The sequence below is a fragment of the Molothrus aeneus genome, chromosome 18 (genome assembly GCF_037042795.1).
Source record: "Molothrus aeneus isolate 106 chromosome 18, BPBGC_Maene_1.0, whole genome shotgun sequence".
NCBI lineage: Eukaryota > Metazoa > Chordata > Aves > Passeriformes > Icteridae > Molothrus > Molothrus aeneus.
Genome location: NC_089663.1, coordinates 1186686 through 1207145, shown reverse-complemented (window position 1 = coordinate 1207145; position 20460 = coordinate 1186686). Strand labels below are relative to the sequence as shown.

Here is a 20460-nt window from a genome sequence, read left to right as displayed (position 1 = left end):
TTCTGAGGTGTAACCTGCTCTTATTCACTAGTATGTTGATTCCCATCAGCTACTGGAGCAAGTTCTCCTCCCAGCCCTGCCTCCCCGTGGCTCCTCCATAATTACCTCCTTTCCCCCTAATTCCCTGTTCCAGCCTGTGGTTAATTGTAGTAGGATAATTACAGGTGATCTCGTTTTAAAGCACTCAGCCCTGAGCCTGGAGCAGCCGGCAGTTCCCACCCTTGGTGCCAAACTGGGCATTCCTGTGCCTGCTGCCTGTGGAGCTGGACCTTAGGAGCAGATAATAAGCTTTGCTGGGATGGGAAGGTCATGGCCATATCCCATTATGTGCCCTGGTTTCATCCTCTTAGCCCAGTGCATCCGTGGGACACACAGAGCTGGTGGCTGGCCCGGGATGGTGTCACTGGGAAGGGCCAGGGCAGGGTCCCCATGGGCTTTGGGCCATGGGTGGCTCCCAGAAGGATTTTGGGGTGGGGAGGAGCTGAATTGTTTGCAGAGGAGGCGGTGAAAACATCACCCAGACAATGTGGGGTCTGGTCTGGCCCTATGAGAGCATCAACCATTCCCCAGCAGCTGCCACGGCCACCACTGCCCCATGTCCCCAAGTGTCGCATCCACCTGGCTGTTAAGTCTCTGCAGGGATGGGGATCTAGCACTGCCCTGGGCAGCTGTGCCAGTGCCTGACCACCCTTTCAGTGAAGAAATGTTCCCAAAATCCACCCTGCCCCTGCCCTGGCCCAGCCTGAGGCCGTTCCCTCTGCTCCTGTCCCTGTTCCCTGGAGCACAGCCCGACCCCCCCGGCTGTCCCCTCCTGGCAGGAGCTGTGCAGAGCCACAAGGGCCCCCTGAGGCTCCTTTGCTCCAGGCTGAGCCCCTTCCCAGCTCCCTCAGCCTCTCCTGGGGCTCCAGCCCCTTCCCAGCTCCGTTCCCTGGCCTGGCCACGCTCCAGCCCCTCCAGGTCTCTCCTGTCAGGAGGGTCCCAGAGCTGATCCAGAGTTCTGAACACATGTGAGATGGAAGCACAGCCAGGAATCTGGGGGGACAGGACCCTGAGCCCTCCCTGCCTTCAGTGGGAAAAGCATCAAAGGTGTGGAGGAGGGGACACATGTAGGGTCTGGTCCCTCCATGTTCCAGGTGTATGTCAAGCAAAACCTTAAAGGAAAAACTTATTTCCCTGGATAAGTCTCAAATCCTGCTCCTATCCAAGGGAAAGCTTTGGTGAAGAACTGATGAATTGGAGCTTTTCTTGGACAAATCCTGGTAAAATCAGAGCACGTCATGGAAGCTGAAGCCCTGAATCTTCTGCTTGACCAGGAGTTACCTCGATCCTCAGGTGCCACCTGCAGCCCAAATGCTGAGTAACCAAGCCAAGAGCTGGATGAATCATCTGTGGAATCCAAATAGCTGGAGACAGAAAATAAGCAAGTCCTGGGAATGTTGTAGTCTGTCAGACATCCAAAACTCTCTGGATGCCTTTGAATAGGTTTGAGTTTTTCAGCTAGCATTTATCCACTGGGCTCCCTTGGTATGACAAGGAATTGCACAAGCACAGTTAATTTCCCTTCTCGCTGCCAGCTCCTGGAGAATTTCCATAAAAATGCTGTTTCTCTACTTTGAAACATAAGAAGAAGTTCAGTGTGTCCCATCTGGCAGGGATTTGGGGCGGGAGGAGCAGCCCTGCCTCCGTGCTCAGCTGCACGTGGCGCTGATGGCAAAGGAACTCAGGGTTTCCTCCAAAATACAAAATAACCTAAAAATAGAGCTGTGAGGGCCTGGCTGTCCTGTGAGGCCATTGTGTGGGATGTGGCAGTGTGGGACAGCCAGCAGTGTCCCCGTGTCCCAGCCCTGGGCGGATGTCCTGCTCCCGGACAGCTCCTGCTGGGAGTGCAGCACAGCTGGGCTGGCTGATGCCAGTCCTGGGGGGCTTTGGGAGGGGGGTTGGTGCCAAGGAGTTCTCCTGCCAGCCTGGGTTGTGGTGTCCCAGCTGTCCCCTGCCTGGTGGCACAGGATGGATGCTGTGTGTACTGCAAAGCTTGGAGCACTCCCTGAGCCCTCCTGCCCGGTGCCCTGTGTGTCTGTGGGATCCCCATGGCTGGGGGGTCCCCTGGGCTCGTTGGGGAGGGGAATGGGGGTTCTGGCCATGGTGGATGTGTTGCAGGGACCAGGCCCTGTGCTGTGTCCTGGGCTGTGCAGCTCTGGGGAGGAGCTGGGTATCCTTCCTCTCTGCCTTCCTGGAGCACAGGGATTGCTGGCTCCTGACTTGAGTAGCCCAGAGCAGCTGTGGCTGCCTGAATGTGTCCAAGGCCAGGCTGGGTGGGGCTTGGAGCAACCTGGGCTAGTGGAAGGTGTCCCTGCCCATGGAACTGGATGATCTTTAGGTCCCTTCCAGCCCAAACTGTTCCACGATTCTATGATCCTCTCCTGGCTGTCCCTTGGCTGTCACCCCAGGGACCACTGTCCCATCCAGCTTCTCCTTATTTGCTGAATTTGATCATGAAGGTGCCACTCAAGACCTCTGGGCTTGGTTGAGGGCTGTGAGAGCTCGTGAGGAGCACAGCAGGCTCAGGGATGGGGACAGGGACAGGGACAGGCTGTGGGCAGGCTCTGGCAGGCCAGGCTGCCATGGCCAGCTGTCCGTGTTGCAGCCACCTCCTTGGGGTAGATGAGGGGATGGAGCACAGCCCTGGGAGTTGGTAAAACCCTGCTCCTGGGAGAGGAGCAGGAGGGGGTGTGGGGGAGCCAGCCTGGGGTCCCCATGTGCTGGGACACCCCTGGCTGAGCTGTCCCCCGTGTGCTGGGACACCCCTGGCTGAGCTGTCCCCGTGTGCTGGGACACTCCTGGCTGAACTGTCCCTGTGTGCTGGGACACCCCTGGCTGAGCTGTCCCCGTGTGCTGGGACACCCCTGGCTGAGCTGTCCCCCGTGTGCTGGGACACCCCTGGCTGAGCTGTCCCCGTGTGCTGGGACACCCCTGGCTGAGCTGTCCCCTGTTGCAGACATCTTTTATGAAAAATGCTTTCCTTAGGATTTTTCCTCCTGAGAAGCTGAGAGGCCTCAAGAACAAAATGTAAACATTGATTATCTGCTGCTGTGGAATGCAACAAGTAGATCTTTGATTGGCCCATGTTAGTTGTTTCTAATTAATGGCCAATCACAGCCCAGCTGGCTCAGACAGAGAGTCCGAGCCACAAACCTTTGTTATCATTCTTTCTATTCTATTCTTAGCCAGCCTTCTGATGAAATCCTTTCTTCTATTCTTTTAATATAGTTTTAATATAATATATATCATAAAATAATAAATCAAACCTTCTGAAACATGGAGTCAGATCCTTGTCTCTTCCCTCATCCTAAGATCCCTGTGAACATCATCACAATCCCTGTGTGCTGGGACACTCCTGGCTGAGCTGTCCCCGTGTGTCGCAGACATCTTTCATGAAAAATCCTTTCTTAGGATTTTTCCTTGTGAGAAGCTGCAGTTTCAGCAACCAAAAGTAAACAATGGTTATCTGCTGCTGTGGAATGCAACAGGTAGACCCGTGATTGGTCTCCTGTAGATGTTTGGATTTCCTGACCACTCATGGCAGAGCTGGCTCTTGCTCTCTGTCTGAGACACAGATCTTTGTTATTCATTCTTGTCTATTCTTAGCTTAGCTAGCTTCTGAAGAAACCTTTTCCTTTCTATTGCTTTTTAGTATAGTCTTAATGTAGCATATATCATAAAATAATAAATCAAGCCTTCTGATCATAGAGTCAACATTCTCGTCTCTTCTTCATCCTGAAACCCCTTGTGACCACGGTCACACCCGTGTGCTGGGACACCCCTGGCTGAGCTGTCCCTGTGTGCTGGGACACTCCTGGCTGAACTGTCCCTGTGTGCTGGGACACCCCTGGCTGAGCTGTCCCTGTGTGCTGGGACACCCCTGGCTGAGCTGTCCCTGTGTGCTGGGACACCCCTGGCTGAGCTGTCCCCGTGTGCTGGGACACCCCTGGCTGAGCTGTCCCTGTGTGCTGGGGGACACCCCTGGCTGAACTGTCCCCGTGTGCTGGGACACCCCTGGCTGAGCTGTCCCTGTGTGCTGGGGGACACCCCTGGCTGAACTGTCCCTGTGTGCTGGGACACCCCTGGCTGAGCTGTCCCCGTGTGCTGGGGGACACCCCTGGCTGAACTGTCCCCGTGTGCTGGGGGACACCCCTGGCTGAGCTGTCCCTTCCTGTGCAGGCCTGCCGTGATTTCCTGGATTTAGCCGAGAGCCACAGCCGGAAATGGCAGCGGCTGCTGCAGCATGAGCGGGAGCAGCGGATCCGCCTGGAGGAGACCATCGAGCAGCTAGCCAAGCAGCACAACAGCTTGGAGCGAGCCTGCCGCGGGGCACCCGGCCTGGCCACGGGCACTGCCAGCAGCGCCAGCGCCGCCAAGGGTGAGCAACAGCCTGGGGCTGCGAGAGGGGCTGGCAGGGACAGGGCTGTTAGGGGATCCTGGGAGGGGACAGGGATGCTCAGGGATCCCTATATGGGACAGGGCTGTTAGGGGATCCTGGGAGGGGACAGGGATGCTCAGGGATCCCTGTATGGGACAGGGCTGTTAGGGGATCCCCAGGATGGGACAGGGATGTTAGGGGATCCTGGAATGGGACAGGGATGCTCAGGGACTAGGATGAAACAGGGCTGCTGGGAGTGCTGGGAGGGGACAGGGCTGCTCAGGGGTCCTAGGATGAGACAGGGCTGTTAGGGGTTCCTGGGATGGAACAGGGCTGCTTAGGGATCCTGGCATGCAACACAGCTGCCTGGGGATCCCTGAAATGGAACAGGGCTGTTAGGGGATCCCTGAAATGGAACAGGGCTGTTAGGGGATCCTGAAATGGGACAGGGCTGTTAGGGGATCCCTGAAATGGAACAGGGCTGTTAGGGGATCCCTGAAATGGAACAGGGCTGTTAGGGGATCCTGAAATGGGACAGGGATGTTAGGGGATCCTAGGAGGGGACAGGGATGCTTGGGGACTAGGATGAGACAGGGCTGCTCAGAGTGCTGAGAGGGGACAGGGCTGCTCAGGGGGTCCTTGGGATGCGACAGGGCTGTTAGGGGATCCTGGGATGGGACAGGGGTGTTAGGGGTTCCTGGGAGGGGACAGGGATGCTCAGGGATCCCTATATGGGACAGGGCTGTTAGGGGATCCCGAAATGGGACAGGGCTGCTCGGGGACTAGGATGAGACAGGGCTGCTCAAAGTGCTGGGAGGGGACAGGGCTGCTCAGGGATCCTAGGATGAGACAGGGCTGCTCAGGGGGTCCTTGGGATGGGACAGGGATGTTAGGGGATCCTGGGATGGGGCAGGGATGTTAGGGGATCCTGAAATGGGACAGGGCTGTTCAGGGACCCATGGGATGGGACAGGGCTGCTCAGGGATCCCCAGGATGGGACAGGGCTGTTAGGGGATCCTGGGATGGGACAGGGCTGTTCAGGGATCCCCAGGATGGGATGGGGCTGTTAGGGGATCCCTGGGGTGGGACAGGGCTGTTAGGGGATCCTGGGATGGGACAGGGCTGTTCAGGGACCCATGGGATGGGACAGGGCTGTTTAGGGACCCCTGGGATGGATCAGGGCATTCTGCCTGGCTGCTCCCAGCGAGCTGCCAGCAATAGGAAGGGTGCCCAAGGCAATGCCCTGTATCCCCATGGTATTTTTCTAAATGGTTCCCATTACACCATAATTATTAATAATTGTCCTTGCTTAGGGACTTGGATGTCCCCAAGATTCAGATGCAGAGAGGGCTGTGTCCCCAGCTCACTCATGCTATTCCAGGCTGTTTTGGGTGCTTTAACCCTTACTGGTGGGCACATCTCTGGGTGCTGGAGGGCAGCCATGGCACTAGGAAAAGGTTCAGGGTCCCCTGGCACTGCTGAGTTGGCTGTGTGGGGTGGCAGTGGAACAGCCAGGGCTGGTTTGCAATAAGATCCAACAGCTTTGCAGATTCCTGCCAAATGTCCTTCCCCCAGGGCAGCGTTAGTTACAGCCACAAACACTGCTCATAGTGCCTGATCTTACTTTTAAAGGAATTACAGACCCGAGGGAGAGAGCAGTGGCTGCTGGAGGTGGGGGGGATGTTGGTGCCAGGCACTGCCCTCGTTCCCCTGTGGCCTCAGGGGAGGTTTAGTTTGGATATTGGGGAATATTTCTTCATGGAAAGGGTTGTTTAGCCATGTCCCCATCCCTGGGGGGATTTAACAGCTGTGTGGATGTGGCACCTGGGGACATGGGTTGGTGTGGCCTGGGGCTTGATGTCCTCAGAGGGTCCAGCAGCCAAAACAATTCTGAGGGGCAGCTGGGGGAAATGGCTGCAGGGACAGGCACAAATCCACCTGGGGTGGTGACACAGCTCCTCTGGAGAGCGGGAATGAGGCAGGGAATGGGATTGTCCGGGATGGGGCAGGAGCAGGGAAACTGCCCTGGGAATCGGGCGCCGCAGCCATGGATCCGTCCTGGCACAGCAGAGCGGTGTTTGGGAATGGTGTTTGGGAATGGTGTTTGGGAATGGTGTTTGGGAACGGTGTTTGGGAATGGTGTTTGGGAATGGTGTTTAGGAACGGTGTTTGGGAATGGTGTTTGGTGTTTGGGAATGGTGTTTGGGAATGGTGTTTGGGAATGGTGTTTGGGAACGGTGTTTGGGAACGATGTTTGGGAATGGTGTTTGGGAATGGTGTTTAGGAACGGTGTTTGGGAATGGTGTTTGGTGTTTGGGAATGGTGTTTGGGAATGGTGTTTGGGAACGGTGTTTGGGAACGGTGTTTGGGAATGGTGTTTGGGAATGGTGTTTAGGAACAGTGTTTGGGAATGGTGTTTGGTGTTTGGGAATGGTGTTTGGGAATGGTGTTTGGGAACGGTGTTTGGGAACGGTGTTTGGGAATGGTGTTTGGGAACAGTGTTTAGGAACAGTGTTTGGGAACGGTGTTTGGGAATGGTGTTTGGGAATGTGGGGCTGGGAACCCTCTCCAGCATCACCTCAAACACGGGATTTGTTTTTCCTGCTTTAATCCAAACCGGATTTCCCGGCGGACGGGGCGGTGCTGGAGCGGAGCCACACCAGGCGGGGGTTGGGCACGGCCGTGTCACCTCAGGCAGCCTGGGGACATTTTCGGGGCTGCTCCCGAGCACGGCTTTGTGTGCCCGGCTTGGGGAGCAGGGCACATCCTGGCTTCGAGGAGCTGGAAATCGGTACAGCATCCTCGGGGTGTGGAGCGGGATGCAGGGGGGGTCAGGCTGTGAGGGGACACAGTGGGGGCTCTGGGGACAGATCCCGCGGTGGCCTCTGTCTCAAAGCCTCTGTGCCAGCAGGGAGTGTGCAGTCTGCCAAAGGAGAGGCCAGTGATGAAGATGAGGAGACCGAGTACTTCGATGCCATGGAGGACGCACCAGCTTTTATCACAGTAACTGCAGACCCCAAGCACCACAGGTACCGCCCCTGCCTGCCCGGGAATGCGGGGAGGGCTGGGAAGAGCCGGTGTTCCTGCAGCAGCCCCTCCCACGGGGTCATTCTGAGGGCATGTCCTCCAGAACTTCCCCAGCCTCTGTCCAGAGGTCCATCCTGTGTCCGGCTGCTCCTGCATTCCTGGAGCAAGGCTGAGGGTGGCCCCCAGCTGTAGTGAAGCAGGTGAGGAAGGGCAGTGTCAGGCAGCGCTGTGGGAGAGCTGAGTCCTCTGCCCCTCAGCTGATGGCAGCAGGGACTTGGAGGGAAATCCCTCGGAGTGTTGGGCAGAGACAGGGAGCTCCTTGCCTTGACAGAACCATGGAATCGTGGGATGGGTGGGGCTGGAAGGAGCCTTAAAGCTCCTCTCATTCCACCCTTTGTCGTGGGCATGGGCACTTTCCACTATTCCAAGTTGCTCCAAGCCCCTCTATCCTGGCCTTGGGCACTGCCAGGGATGGGGCAGTCACAGCTTCTGTGGGCACCCTGTGCCAGCGCCTCCCCACCCTCACAGGGAAGAATTTGTTCCCAGTGTCCCATTAAACCCTGCCCTCTGTCTGCTGTCACCTGCTCTTACTCCTCCATGGACACCTGGGCTGGAGGAGCCTGTGGTCTGACCCATGGTCACATCACTGGGCTTGGTGACAAAAGCAGAATCTCTGTGCCCCCAGGGCTGTGGCTGAGAATCCTTTCCTGAGCATCCTGTCTTTAGAATCCCCTCCTAACACCTGTGCACAGCCTCTGTCACCCCAGTTCCTTCCTGGCAGTCCCTGGGGGGGTTCAGGAGATGCTCTGGGGGTGCTGCACAGCCCTGGGGTTCCCTGCCCTGTGCTCCCCACTGCTGTTCCTCCCCGCAGGCGTTCGGGCAGCAACCTGAGCGGGGCCAGCGAGGGCCACCCCGAGGACTGGAACCTGGAGGACAGTGTGAGTGGGCTGGGCAGGTGGGAAGGGTGGTGCTGCTGGGGTGGAACCAGGGCAGAGGGGATGGCTGTGAATGGACCCTGCATCTGGGTCCAGGTGCTCTGTGGTGGTTCCTCTGCGAGTCACAGATGTCAGCAGGCATCAGCACCCTAAACATTCTCCTGAGGGAAACAGGAGGGTGTTGGGGGACAGTTGTACCCATATTTCCCTGGAGAACAGGCTTCCAGCAGTGCTCCTCAGGGGTCTCCTGGGCTGTGGTTGCTGTTCCTGGGAGATGCTGGGTCTGGTTTGGGTCCAGCTTACACCTGAGTTCCTTCTGTTGCTTCTGCAGGTGTTTGAGAGCTCAAATCAAAGCAGCTACAATGAGTCCACAGGCAAAGATCTCCTGCCAAGGAAGAGGAGAAGGACTCGAATTCCTGACAAACCCAACTACAGCCTTAACCTCTGGAGCATCATGAAGAACTGCATTGGCAAGGAGCTCTCCAAGATCCCCATGCCCGTGAGTGTCCCTGGCACCAGAGCTGGCACAGGGGTGGATTTGGGCAGCTCTTGGCTGTGCAGAGCTTTGGGTTACAGCCCTGGATGGTCCTGCTGATGCTGTGGTGGCACAGCAGCCCCAAGCAGGGACAGGAGATCATCACCAGGGATTGGATTTTGTGCTGGTAGCTGCTGCATGCTCATCATGGAATTGTGGAATGGTTTGGGTGGGAAGGGACCCTAAAGTCCATCCAGTCTCACCCCATGAGCAGGGACACCTCCCACTATCCCAGGCTGCTCCCAGCCCCAATGTCCAGCCTGGCCTTGGGCACTGCCAGGGATCCAGGGGCAGCCCCAGCTGCTCTGGGCACCTGTGCCAGGGCCTGCCCACCCTGCCAGGGAACAATTCCCAATTCCCAATATCCCATCCATGCCTGCCCTCTGGCAGTGGGAGCCATTCCCTGTGTCCTGTCCCTCCATCCCTTGTCCCCAGTCCCTCTGCAGCTCTCCTGGAGCCCCTTCAGGCCCTGCAAGGGGCTCTGAGGTGTCCCTGGAGCCTTCTCCTCTCCAGGTGAGCACCCCCAGCTCTCCCAGCCTGGCTCCAGAGCAGCTCCAGCCCTCAGAGCTTCTCTGGTGCCTCCTCTGGACTGGCTCCAGCACATCCCTGCTCCTGGCCAAGCTGGAGCAGAGGGGGACATTGCCTGAGTGTCCCTGCATATCCAGCTGCTGCAGAGGCAGGAAGGGGAGCAGGACACTGTGAATCCATGGGATTCATGAAGGAGGGACCCTGCTGCTGGTGATGTTTTCCCCCCTGTGATCCAGGACAGGACACCAAGGCTCAGCCCCACCTGCACCAACCATGGCAGGGCTGGGTTCCACCCCAGGGGCTCAGAGAGCCTCTTCTTCCTTACAGAGAGCAGCTTTTTGGTGAAGGAGGTGCTGGGGGCAGGTTTTGGGTGCTGCTGGTTCAGGCAAAGGCTCCCTGTGATGGCCAGAATGGGTTTGCTGGGGGGTGTGTGTGGAACAGCCCCCACATGGGCTGCACAGAGCCATATTCATGGTCCATCCTCTGCTGGGTAAAGAGCAGAGGGAGCACATTCCAGGGGCTGGGATGCTGAATTGGTTGTGCTCTGTCTCTTCAAACAGAGCCTGAGTGAGAGCTCAGAGCTCTGCCTGAGAGTGATGAGCTGTCTCTTCCTTGTGCTATTTCCAGCTGGGATGGACAGCCCAGCGCCATCCAGTTCTGCAGCAGCAGCAGATCAGGGTGTGATGGGCACAGGAATAAGCTCAGGATGTGAAACCCCAACAGCTGCTGGTGCCTGGAGAGAGAATTTTATACTTCTCCTATCAATCAAATCATCCTGGGAGCTGCTTGAGTCCAAACCTGAGGGCAGGGTGGAAGAGAGGAGGTTTAGATTAAATACAAGAAAAGATTGTCCCCATGAGGGTCTGAGGCCCTGGCACAGGTGCCCAGAGCAGCTGGGGCTGCCCCTGGATCCCTGGCAGTGCCCAAGGCCAGGCTGGACATTGGGGCTGGAGCAGCCTGGGACAGTGGGAGGTGTCCCTGCCATGGCAGGGGTGGCACTGGATGGGCTTTAAGGTCACTTCCAGCCCAGACCATTCCAGGATTCTGTGAAATCTTGAAGGATCCCACAGTCCCTATGAAATGAGAAGGAAGATCCTGCCAGAGATGCACCAGGATCCACCCCACAAGCTCAGCTGCATGTGGACATTCTTTGGGGAGATTCCTGAATAATTAAAGCATTTTTGAGGTTCTCTGAGGTCTTGTGAGACCCATCCCCTTCCTGGGGATGTGATGCACTGACAAACCCCTTGTGCAAACAGCTCCTTGATTCTCCTTCTGAATGAACAAACCTGCAGCACTGAAGAGGAGAAAAACAGTTGCAGGAATTTGGGTAGATTCATCTTCTTCCCCCATGAAAGGCTTTTGCTCCCTGTTGCCTGAGCAGAGCTGAGGATGCAGCTGGTGGCTTTGTTCTCTGCATCTTTCCCGAGAATTATCCCAAGTGATTTGCTCTTTATGTGGATTTGATGCTGCTCTTTCTCCCCAGCTCCCTCTTTCTCTGATGCTGTAAGATCCCTGCCACTTGCAGGCTAAATCCCTGAGTGGAAAATCTAAAAAAAGCTAAATCCTGGAATCTGGAGTTTGTTTTTTCTACTATGAAATATTTAACTTGGCTTACAGAAGTGGTTCTTCAGCCATCTGCTCCTCTTAAAATATATTTCTTTGTTTTGAAATGAAACTAAGAAGGCAGAAGACCTTTTGTGGCTCCGTCTTGCTTTCAATTATTTTTTAGTTTCAGTATTTTCAGAGTGAAAAATAGAAGTGTTGGAGTCCCAGGAGCATGGAGACCCCAAAATGGGGCTTTTCCAGGTTTTCTGGGCAGCTGGGTCCCCTGGCACACAGGGATGGAGGTGATGAGGGCAGGCTGGGGAGCAGCACATCCCTGTCCTGTGGCCAGAGGGATGCCTCTGGGAGGGGGCTGATCTCACTGTTGAGGCTCGTTTTGGGGTCAGGGTGATACCTGGGCTGATCCCTGATCATCCCACGGGGCTGTTGGCTCCCCCACACCCCGAACCTTGGCGCTGCCTGGCACAGATCAGGGAGCAGAGCACATATTCCATTCCCTTTGGGCTTGGAGGTGCCTCTTGGGGATCTCTCCTGCTTTCTTAACCCCACCCTGTTCCCCTGCAGGTGAACTTCAACGAGCCCCTGTCCATGCTGCAGCGGCTCACGGAGGACCTGGAGTACCACGAGCTGCTGGACAAGGCAGTGAAGTGTGAGAGCTCCACGGAGCAGATGTGCTTTGTGGCCGCCTTCTCCGTGTCCTCCTACTCCACCACCGTCCACCGCACTGCAAAGCCATTCAACCCCCTGCTGGGGGAGACCTTCGAGCTGGACCGCCTGGAGGAGCTGGGCTTCCGCTCCCTCTGCGAGCAGGTGAGCCCTGGGGCTGCTCCTGCTGCTGCCGTCCTGCTGGGGGCACCTCCCCGAGCCTTCCCGGGGCTCTTCTCCCAGAAATGGGCGGGGGACATGGTGGTGGTGGAGTCCCCACCCCTGGGTGTCCAAGGAAGGACTGGATGTGGCACTCGGTGCTCTGGGCTGGGTGACAAGGTAGGGATGGGTCACAGGTTTGACTGGACTGGCTTGGCCCTTTGTCCCCAGGTTTGGAGCAGTTGCTGCAGTGGTGCCAGGCTCTGCCACCAGCTCCTTGCAGGACACCCAGGGGTGGACAAAGCCCTCCCTGGCAGTGGGTACCCAGACTTGTCAGACACCTGTGGAGCGCTGGCTTGAGGCAGGATGGCACCTCTTGTCCCATCCCATCCCATGGATCCCATCCCATGGATCCCATCCCATCCCATGGATCCCATCCCATGGATCCCATCCCATCCCATCCCATCCCATCCCATCCCAACCTCTCTAGGCCATGCTGAGCAGGCTCTGTGAGGTCTCCTGGAAGTGTGACCCAAGGAGGGTCCTGCACTAGATAATCCCCACAATTCCTGGCTCTGCTGTCCCTCCCCAGCCCCAGCGCTGTGGGCCCAATGTCACCCAGCTCTGCGTGTCCCCAGATGGCCCATCCCAGCCTGGGAGCCATGCCAGTGCCCCTGGCTGCAGTTGGACACTGCCAGCCACAACCTGAGCCCTCCTGCCTGCCAGGGTCAGAGGTGGCCTCAAGCCTCAGCCACCCCAGCACAGTGTCACAGAGCTGTCACAGAGCTCAGGTTCTCCCAGCTCAGCAGTGTCACACCTTCACCTCCCCTTGCCTGGCAGCACTTCCTGGCCTGTCACCTGGTTTAGCCTGGAAGGGATGGATCCATCCCTTGGCCAGCTGCCACCCTCACCTTCCTGGGGTACAGCTGGAAGTCCTGGGTAGATTTCTCAGCCTCATCCCAGCTGCAGTGCCAAGCCCAGGGCTACCTGTCCCCCCTGGGTACCTCTGACCACATCTCTCCCTGTCCTGCCTGTCCAGTACTGCTGGACACTCCTGACTGCATCATTCCCAAACTTTCATCATCCCTGTTCTCATTCTTTCACCCCCTTTTTCACCACACTCCTTCCTCCATCCCTGTTCCCTCCCAAATAAATAACCTGCCTGGAATTGCTTCTCTGGCTGGTCCCAGTTTTCCTGTGTTTGTACCCAGATTTGATATTCCTGACCAATTCCAGCCTCCTTTCCCACTGCTCTGAATTTTCCTTGGTGCTGCCTGTGCTGCTCAGCCTGCCAACGTGCCCAGCCAAGCAGTGATAATCCAGTGCCTGAAATCCAGTTATCCAAATAGGATTTCCTGCTGCTGGTGCCTGGATTTAATGGCGAGGCCCTGGCTCTGCCCGTGTGTGTAATCCTGAGCTCGGGGCGCTCAGCCTGTAATTACAGCAGGGAAATCATCCCAGAGCTCCAGGGATCCATGGGTGCCTGTGCCAGGCTGTGCCACCAGCTGAGAGCCTGCTGAGGACAGGTCCCTCTGCCTGGGATATTCCTGCTCCTGCCTTGGGTTTGGGCAGCTTTTTTTCCAGGGCAGGGCCATGTGAGCACCACCTCTAACAAGTCACTCTCAGGATTTAGGGTGCTGTGTCCACTTTTCCAGCCTGGTGTGTGTGTGAGGGAGAAGCCAAAGTCTTGCTGTGTGTTCTGGACCAGTTGTGGGCCTGTGTCCTCTGGGATTTCCCAGGTGCTGTTCCAGTGGGATTACTGGGGTGCCAGCACATCCATGTTTCTCAGCCAGGATCCCAGGAGAGCAGGGCCCTGTCCTGGGCTCAGGGAACAGCAGCATCTCACAGCAATGGTTGCTCAAGTGAAGATCTCACGGATCATGCTTTGAAATGAGCCTGAGCCAGTCCTGGCAGGATCCTGGTGTGTCTCCCTTTGCTGCCAGGGCACTGCCTGGGGGTGCCCCCACTGCCCAGGAGGGGATTGTGGTGTGCGGGGGCACCCTTAGTGCCAAAGCTGATGTGCTGCCCAGGGCCTGGAGCATCCTTAGTGCTGGGCTGGTGTGGGGCTGTCCCCTCTCTGAGCACTCAGCTGGGCTCTGTGTCCTCATGGGCTGTGTGTCCTGTCCCCAGGTGAGCCACCACCCCCCAGCAGCCGCCCACCACGTGTACTCCAGGCGAGGGTGGACGCTGTGGCAGGAGATCACCATCGCCAGCAAGTTCAGGGGCAAATACCTCTCCATCATGCCACTGGGTAGGTGATGGGTCCTGCAATTCCCTGGCACTGCCTGGCCTTGCACTGCTCATGCAAAACCCAGCAGTTAAAGAAACTGCTGCCTTTGCCTTGAGCAATTCCTTGGGTTCCCGTGGGACTCTGAGAATCCCCTGGGCTCACCTGGGACTTTGGGAGTTCCCTGGGCTCACCTGGGGCTCACTGGGTTCTGCCCCAGGCAGTTAAGGAGCCCAGGTTTGTGCTCCTGATCCAATGATCCAACAATAACATGTCTGCCCTGGAAGTGGAAATGATGCCAGCTGCAAAGGCTCCTTTGCTTTGGAAATACATACCCTGCTTGTCCAGGAAGTGATTTCTTCTTCCACGATATTTACAGTTTACTTTGCCTGTTTTAACTCTCTCCCTGCCAGTCAAGTGCAATAAACTGCCTCCTTCCAGCATTTTATTTTCCTTTTGCCTGTCCCTGGGCTGGGCAGCATTCCCAGACTGGTGCCAGTGCCTGAATCAACCAGGCAGCACGTTTGTGACCTGCTTTAAAAGTGAGGGCTGTTGGCAGAGGGCAGAGGGCCTGGCAGGAGGTGTCCCTCCCTTTCTGGAGCAGACTAAGGGGGGGATGAACCCAGAGCCAGACCTGGTTAGGGGATGAGCACAGTGCTGGGGTGGTGGTGGGCTCTGGGGAACACCTGCCCCTGCTGAGCTCAGATCATTCCTGTCTCCACAGGCGCCATCCACCTGGAGTTCCACTCCAGTGGGAACCACTATGTGTGGAGGAAAGTCACCTCCACAGTGCACAACATCATCGTGGGCAAGCTCTGGATCGACCAGGTGGGTGAGGACACAGTTCTGCTTGGCCCTGGGGGGCTGGAGGAGCATTGGGCACGTGGTCCTGCCACGATGGGAAGCTGTGCTTCCCTGCAGGGGTGGGAGAGGCTTCCTGGAGCCTTCCCTGGCTCTGCCCGAGGCCAGCAGGTGCTGGGGGTGGCTGGAGTGGGGGGCAGCCACTGGTGCTGCTGTGCCCAGTGGGGAATTGGTACCTGCACTAAAACTAACACCTCCTCTGTCTCTCCCTGCTGTGGTTCTGTGTCTTTTATCCAGTCTGGTGAAATAGAGATTGTTAACCATAAGTCCAAAGATAAATGCCAGCTGAAATTTACCCCCTACAGCTACTTCTCCAGGGATGTTCCCCGCAAGGTGAGTATCCAGCAGGGACTCTGCTCCTTCAGGGGTCACTCCTAAGGCTCCCAGTGCCACTGGGATGAGCCCCAGCATGGGGCTCACGGGCTGGCCAGGCACCTCTAACGTGGGTCACCAGGGAGGGCTGGGTGGCACCTCCATGTCCCGTGGTTTGGCTCTGATGTGCTGGAGCTGCAGCACTGAGACTGGGAGGGGTTTGGTGGGTTGGACACCCACCTGCAAGGTCAGGGATGTCCAGGAGACACAGCACCACATCCAGCTGGGCACCTGGAGGCTGTGGTGTCCCCCTGGCCATTCCCACACGCCGCCAGAGCCGTGTCCCCCTGCCAGGTGACGGGGGTGGTGAGCGACGCTGACGGCAAAGCCCACTACGTCATGTCTGGCACGTGGGATGAGAAGATGGAGTGCTCCAAGATCCTGCACAGCAGCCATGGCAGCACCAGCACCGAGGGCAAGCAGAAAACTGTCTACCAGACACTGTCCCCAAAGGTCCTGTGGAGGAAGTACCCGCTCCCGTGAGTCCCTGGGGGTGGGATGGACAGCAGGACTGGGAGGGGATAGGATCTGCCAGGGCCTTGTGGAATGGGAGGCTCATGTGCCCAGGCCTGAGGACAGGTGGCACATGTGGGGCTGAGTGGCTTTTCCTGAGGTGGATGCCTGGAAGGGGAGGGTGGCTTTGGGGACTCCTGTGGGTGAGTTTGGGGTGCTTGTGGGGCAGTAGGCTCTGGCAGGGAGGGCTCTTGGCTGTTTTGCCTTGCTGGTCATCATGTCCTTGGCCATCGTGTCCCACCAGTCACTTTGTCCCCCTGGAGACCAGTCCTCCCTTGGCCCTTGTGACCATGGCAAGGCTCAAATCAGTCTCTGAGCCCTGGGAGCACCAACAGTCCCTGCTTTGGGGATTTTCTGTTGGGATGGTCTCCACCACTGCCCTGGGCAGCTTGTTCCAATGCCTGACCACCCCTTCCAGGAAGGAATTTTCTCTAATATCCAATCTAAAACTGCTGTGGAGCAACATGAGGCCATTTCCTCTCACCCCATCCCTGTTCCCTGGGAGCAGAGCCTGACCCCCCTGGCTGTCCCCTCCTGTCAGGGAGTTGTGCAGAGCCAGAGCCATCACACACTTGTCAGCAGCTCAGTCCCTTTTCCAGCCACATGCATCCCATGGGAAACATTCCATGCTGCCCAAATTCCTAAAGAGCCAAGCTGGATTTATCCACAGGGAGGTTTTATTGAGGGACTGAGGCTTTTAGGAGAAGAATTTGTTGAGAAAATTGGGAAAATACAGCCTTGTGGCTGTAGGCAGACTGGAGTGACTGTGCAGCTCAGAAGGGCCCCCTGAGGCTCCTTTGCTCCAGGCTGAGCCCCTGCCCAGCTCCCTCAGCCTCTCCTGGGGCTCCAGCCCCTTCCCAGCTCCGTTCCCTGGCCTGGCCACGCTCCAGCCCCTCCAGGTCTCTCCTGTCAGGAGGGTCCCAGAGCTGCCCCAGCACAGCAGGAGTGGATCAGTGGGGCTGTGGGGCTGTGCCTGAGGCATTTCCCAGCCCCCACGCTGAGCAGGCTCTCTGCCATTCTCAGGGACAATGCTGAGAACATGTATTTCTTCTCGGAGCTGGCGCTGACGCTGAACGAGCCCGAGGAGCGCGTGGCGCCCACGGACAGCCGGCTGCGCCCCGACCAGCGGCTGATGGAGAGCGGCCGCTGGGACGAGGCCAACGTGGAGAAGCAGAGGCTGGAGGAGAAGCAGAGAGCCGTGCGCCGGCGCAGGGAGGCTGAGGCTGTAGAGGCCATGGAGGAAGGTGAGGAGGTGCTTGGGGATGGCTCAGGGTGCAGGACTGAGCTGCTGATGGTTGTGGCGACACACCCTGCCAGGGGAGGGCGGCTCTGGGGAACCCTTATGGGCGGGTTTGGGGTGCTTGTGGGGCCTGGTTGGGTTTTTGGGGCAGAGAGCTCTGGCAGGGAGGGCTCTTGGCTGCTTTGCCTTGCTGGTCATCATGTCCCTGACCATCCTGTCCCACCAGTCATTTTGTCCCCCTGGAGACCAGTCTTCCCTTGACAATCGTGACCAGGGCAGGGCTGGGCTCAAATCAGTCCCTGAGCCCTGAGAGCACCAGCAGCCAGTCCCTGCTCTTCTGGGAGCTGTGGGATTGCAGGGTTGCAGGTGCAGAAGCCCCCCTGACCCCCGTTCTGCCCGGCCAGGGAAGGACTACGAGGGGTACCTGCCGCTGTGGTTCGAGCGCAAGGTGGACGCCGTCACTGGGGAGCTGATCTGCGTCTACAAGGGCGGCTACTGGGAGGCCAAGGACAAGCAGGACTGGAGCGTGTGCCCCGACATCTTCTGAGCCCCCCTGAGCTCGGGGGCCACCCCTGGGACACTGGCACAGCCCGAGGGACAGCGAGGACACGCCGGCAGCGTCCCGCCGGGCCCACAGAGTCAATACATGCAGAGATCCAAACAGGGATTCCAAACCTATTTTTTTATGCACTAATAAATAGCATCTTTTTTTTTTTTTTTTTTTTTTTTTTTTAAACGATGGATTTTCCAGCGACTGCTTAGGAGTGAGGACACGTGGAGCTGGGTTGGGTTTAGGATGTTCATTGCTGTCAGGAGTTGCTGCCTATATCCTCCAGCGCCTTGGCTTCAGTGGCCGAGACGTCGACTTCCAAAGATGCCCGGGGTGTGGGAATGCTGTGCTTGTGTGAGCTCTTCTCTTTGCCATTTTTTTTTCTTCTTTTGGGACCCCATTTCTGTGTGGACTTTATGGAATTATTTTTTTAAAAAAAACAAATCCTGCTCCTGGTTCAGGTTTCCTTCAAAGACGGACACGAACAACTCTGCTTGGAAAACTGTCCCCAGGAGCTGTGGCACTTGATCCCAGAGGCTCTTGGTGGTTCCACAGTGCCCAGTCATCCCAGTAACACCAAGTAGGATATTTCAGCTGGTGACTTTGGGGTTTTTGACCTGGTTTTTGTTTTTTTCAAGAGCGTTGGAGGTGCTTCCCCACAGTCTGAAGTGTTCAGGCAAAGCTTGGGCCTGTCTTTATCGTGTGGGAGTGGTTTGAGTGAGGTTTGCTTTGGTTTTCCTGCAACTACATCTGAAGGGGGAAATGGCCCCAGCGAGGCTGGGAACACCAGGCTGATGCAGTGAAGAGTTTTTGTCCCAGTGATGCTCCTGGCTCCGTGTCCCTGCTCTGTGTCCCTGCACACGGGGGCTGGATCTCAATTCCAGCTTTTCCATCGGTGTCTCCCTGCTGAGCTGTGCCTGAGGCTGGGTGGGAGGGGAGGGAAGAGGTGCCCTGGGGAGAGATGCTGTGGTGCTGCTGGGATGGAGCCTTGGTCCTGCATCTCCCACCCCGTTCAGCCAGCCAGGCCTGGCCACAGGCTGAGGCTGGAGGGTCCCTGCGCCCCAGTACCCGCTCCCGACTCCTGTTCCTCCCCTCCCTCATCCTGGGCTCTCCCTGCAGCAGCTCCAGTTTGTCAGGGCAGGGAACCCCTCGTCCCCCTCAGCCCTGCCAGGTGCCATCACCCTGCCTGGCCCTGGATGCACTGGGCGTGGAGCAAGCACTGCTGGGGACAGGTGAGGACTGGGAGCACCGAGGGGAACAGGAGGTGGTGGCATCCCAGAGATGGGATCTGCTGGGCCAGGAGCACCTGGAGACCTGCACTGGCCCTGCTGGATCCCATTTTTGCTGTCTCCTTCTCTGGCTCTCCATCATATCACACTGACCCTGCCTCCGGGGCCGCCCCGAGCCGGCCGTCACACCCACGTGAAGTTAATTAGCAATAACGAACCTTGAGGCAATGGTAACTGGAATATCCAGGCTTGCACACGGGACACTTATGCAATCAGGTTCCTCATCCATCAGTCTCCTCCTGATCAGCTTCCAGCACTTCCATCCCTGTGATCCCCACAGTGTACAGTCCCCACGGCCCTGATGGCGTCACCGTGCTGCGGGGCAGCCCCCACTGCTCTCAGTGCACCCTTTAATCTTATTTATTTGCTTCTAATTTATACATATATATATATAAATATATATAAAATTATTTTGCTTAAATTTCTATGGTACACAAAAGATGAAAAATGATGAAGACAGAAGTGTCTGTCTGAGTTTTTACAGCACGAGTACGATTCCCCTCGGCTCGTCCCCGAGCTTGGGTGGTGGTGATGGATTCCCATGGCAGGGAAGCAACGGTTTGCTCCAAAGCTGGATCCTGTAGCATGGAAAAGGTGTGCCAGAGACATTCCCATCTGGAAATGATGTGTTTGGGGTTTGTGGCACTAGGAATTCCGGGCAGTGGGATGCTCCAGGCTGCTTCCCAGTGTCCCGAGAGTTGCAGCAGCTGCTCCAGGATGTTCACTCCTTCCTGGAGCTTTGCCCCGGCTCGGGAAAGCTGATCTTGAATGCTCCAGCCTGGGATTTGGCCTGTGAGAGCTGCCCCAGGTGTCCTGGCCCCGGCTGTGCTGCCTGGCAGAGGGAGGGTGCTCCCCCCTGGTCCCTGGTGCCACTGCCCTGGCCCGTGGCAGCACCGGAGTGTCCCGGGGGGTTTGTGCCCTCGGGCCGGGCTCTAGGAGGAGTGAGATGGAGCTTTCAGAATGCCTTATTTGCCTTTTTGCTGTGTCAATGCAAGTGTCACCCGGGAGCTTGGAGCAGGGAGGAGCTCCAGCACAGGCTGTTCCCGGCTGGATTGGGCTGTTCCCGGGCGGAGCAGAGCAGGGAGTGGGATGTGCTGGGCTCTGGGGCCCCGAGGGGTCCCCTCTGCTGAGCCCCCATCGCCCCCTCCATCTGGGAACCCCCATCACAGACCCTGCACAGCTCCACGGAGCCTGGGGGAGCACGAGGAGCAACCCCAACCCAGAAATCCCCCGGATTTTAGGCTAATGGAAAAAATTGCTCCATCTTCCAGAGATCATCTTATCAGCAGCACTTAACCAGAGCACCATCTCCTGGTCCTTCTGTTCCTCCTCGAGGATTTTAATGTCATTCCACTGTAAATGCTGTTGAATGTATTTTCTTTTTGAACAATAATATATTGTGAGTGATCCCTCTTCTCCTACACGGAAATAAAACTTGGATTCGGGAGTTTTAAAGGCCGTGGTGCTGAGATGGTCACTGGCTCCCCAGGGCTGCAGGTCCTGGAGGGCCTCTGGGTGTGAGAGGGGACATGGACACGGGGTGGAGGACGGGGAGGTGGCACAGGAAGGAGAAGATCCAGGGAATGCTGCTCAAAG

The 20460-nt window shown here is 57.3% G+C and overlaps 1 protein-coding gene across 3 annotated transcripts in view; it reads left to right on the top strand.

Moving 5' to 3' along the window:
- Positions 1–20319, top strand: part of OSBP2 (oxysterol binding protein 2) — a 102471-nt gene extending 82152 nt beyond the window's left edge. For 2 of the 3 annotated variants that reach the window (XM_066562012.1, XM_066562011.1), the window contains 11 exons: positions 4219–4417; positions 7326–7446; positions 8316–8382; positions 8711–8878; positions 11573–11818; positions 13943–14063; positions 14764–14867; positions 15138–15233; positions 15567–15751; positions 16809–17029; positions 17430–20319. In XM_066562012.1, coding sequence (XP_066418109.1) covers positions 4219–4417; positions 7326–7446; positions 8316–8382; positions 8711–8878; positions 11573–11818; positions 13943–14063; positions 14764–14867; positions 15138–15233; positions 15567–15751; positions 16809–17029; positions 17430–17572 — 1671 coding nt within the window. In that variant the 3' untranslated portion in view covers positions 17573–20319. The remainder of the gene's footprint in view (positions 1–4218; positions 4418–7325; positions 7447–8315; positions 8383–8710; positions 8879–11572; positions 11819–13942; positions 14064–14763; positions 14868–15137; positions 15234–15566; positions 15752–16808; positions 17030–17429) is intronic. The other variant, XM_066562013.1, reaches the window with a different exon arrangement.
- Positions 20320–20460: the final 141 nt, after the last annotated feature.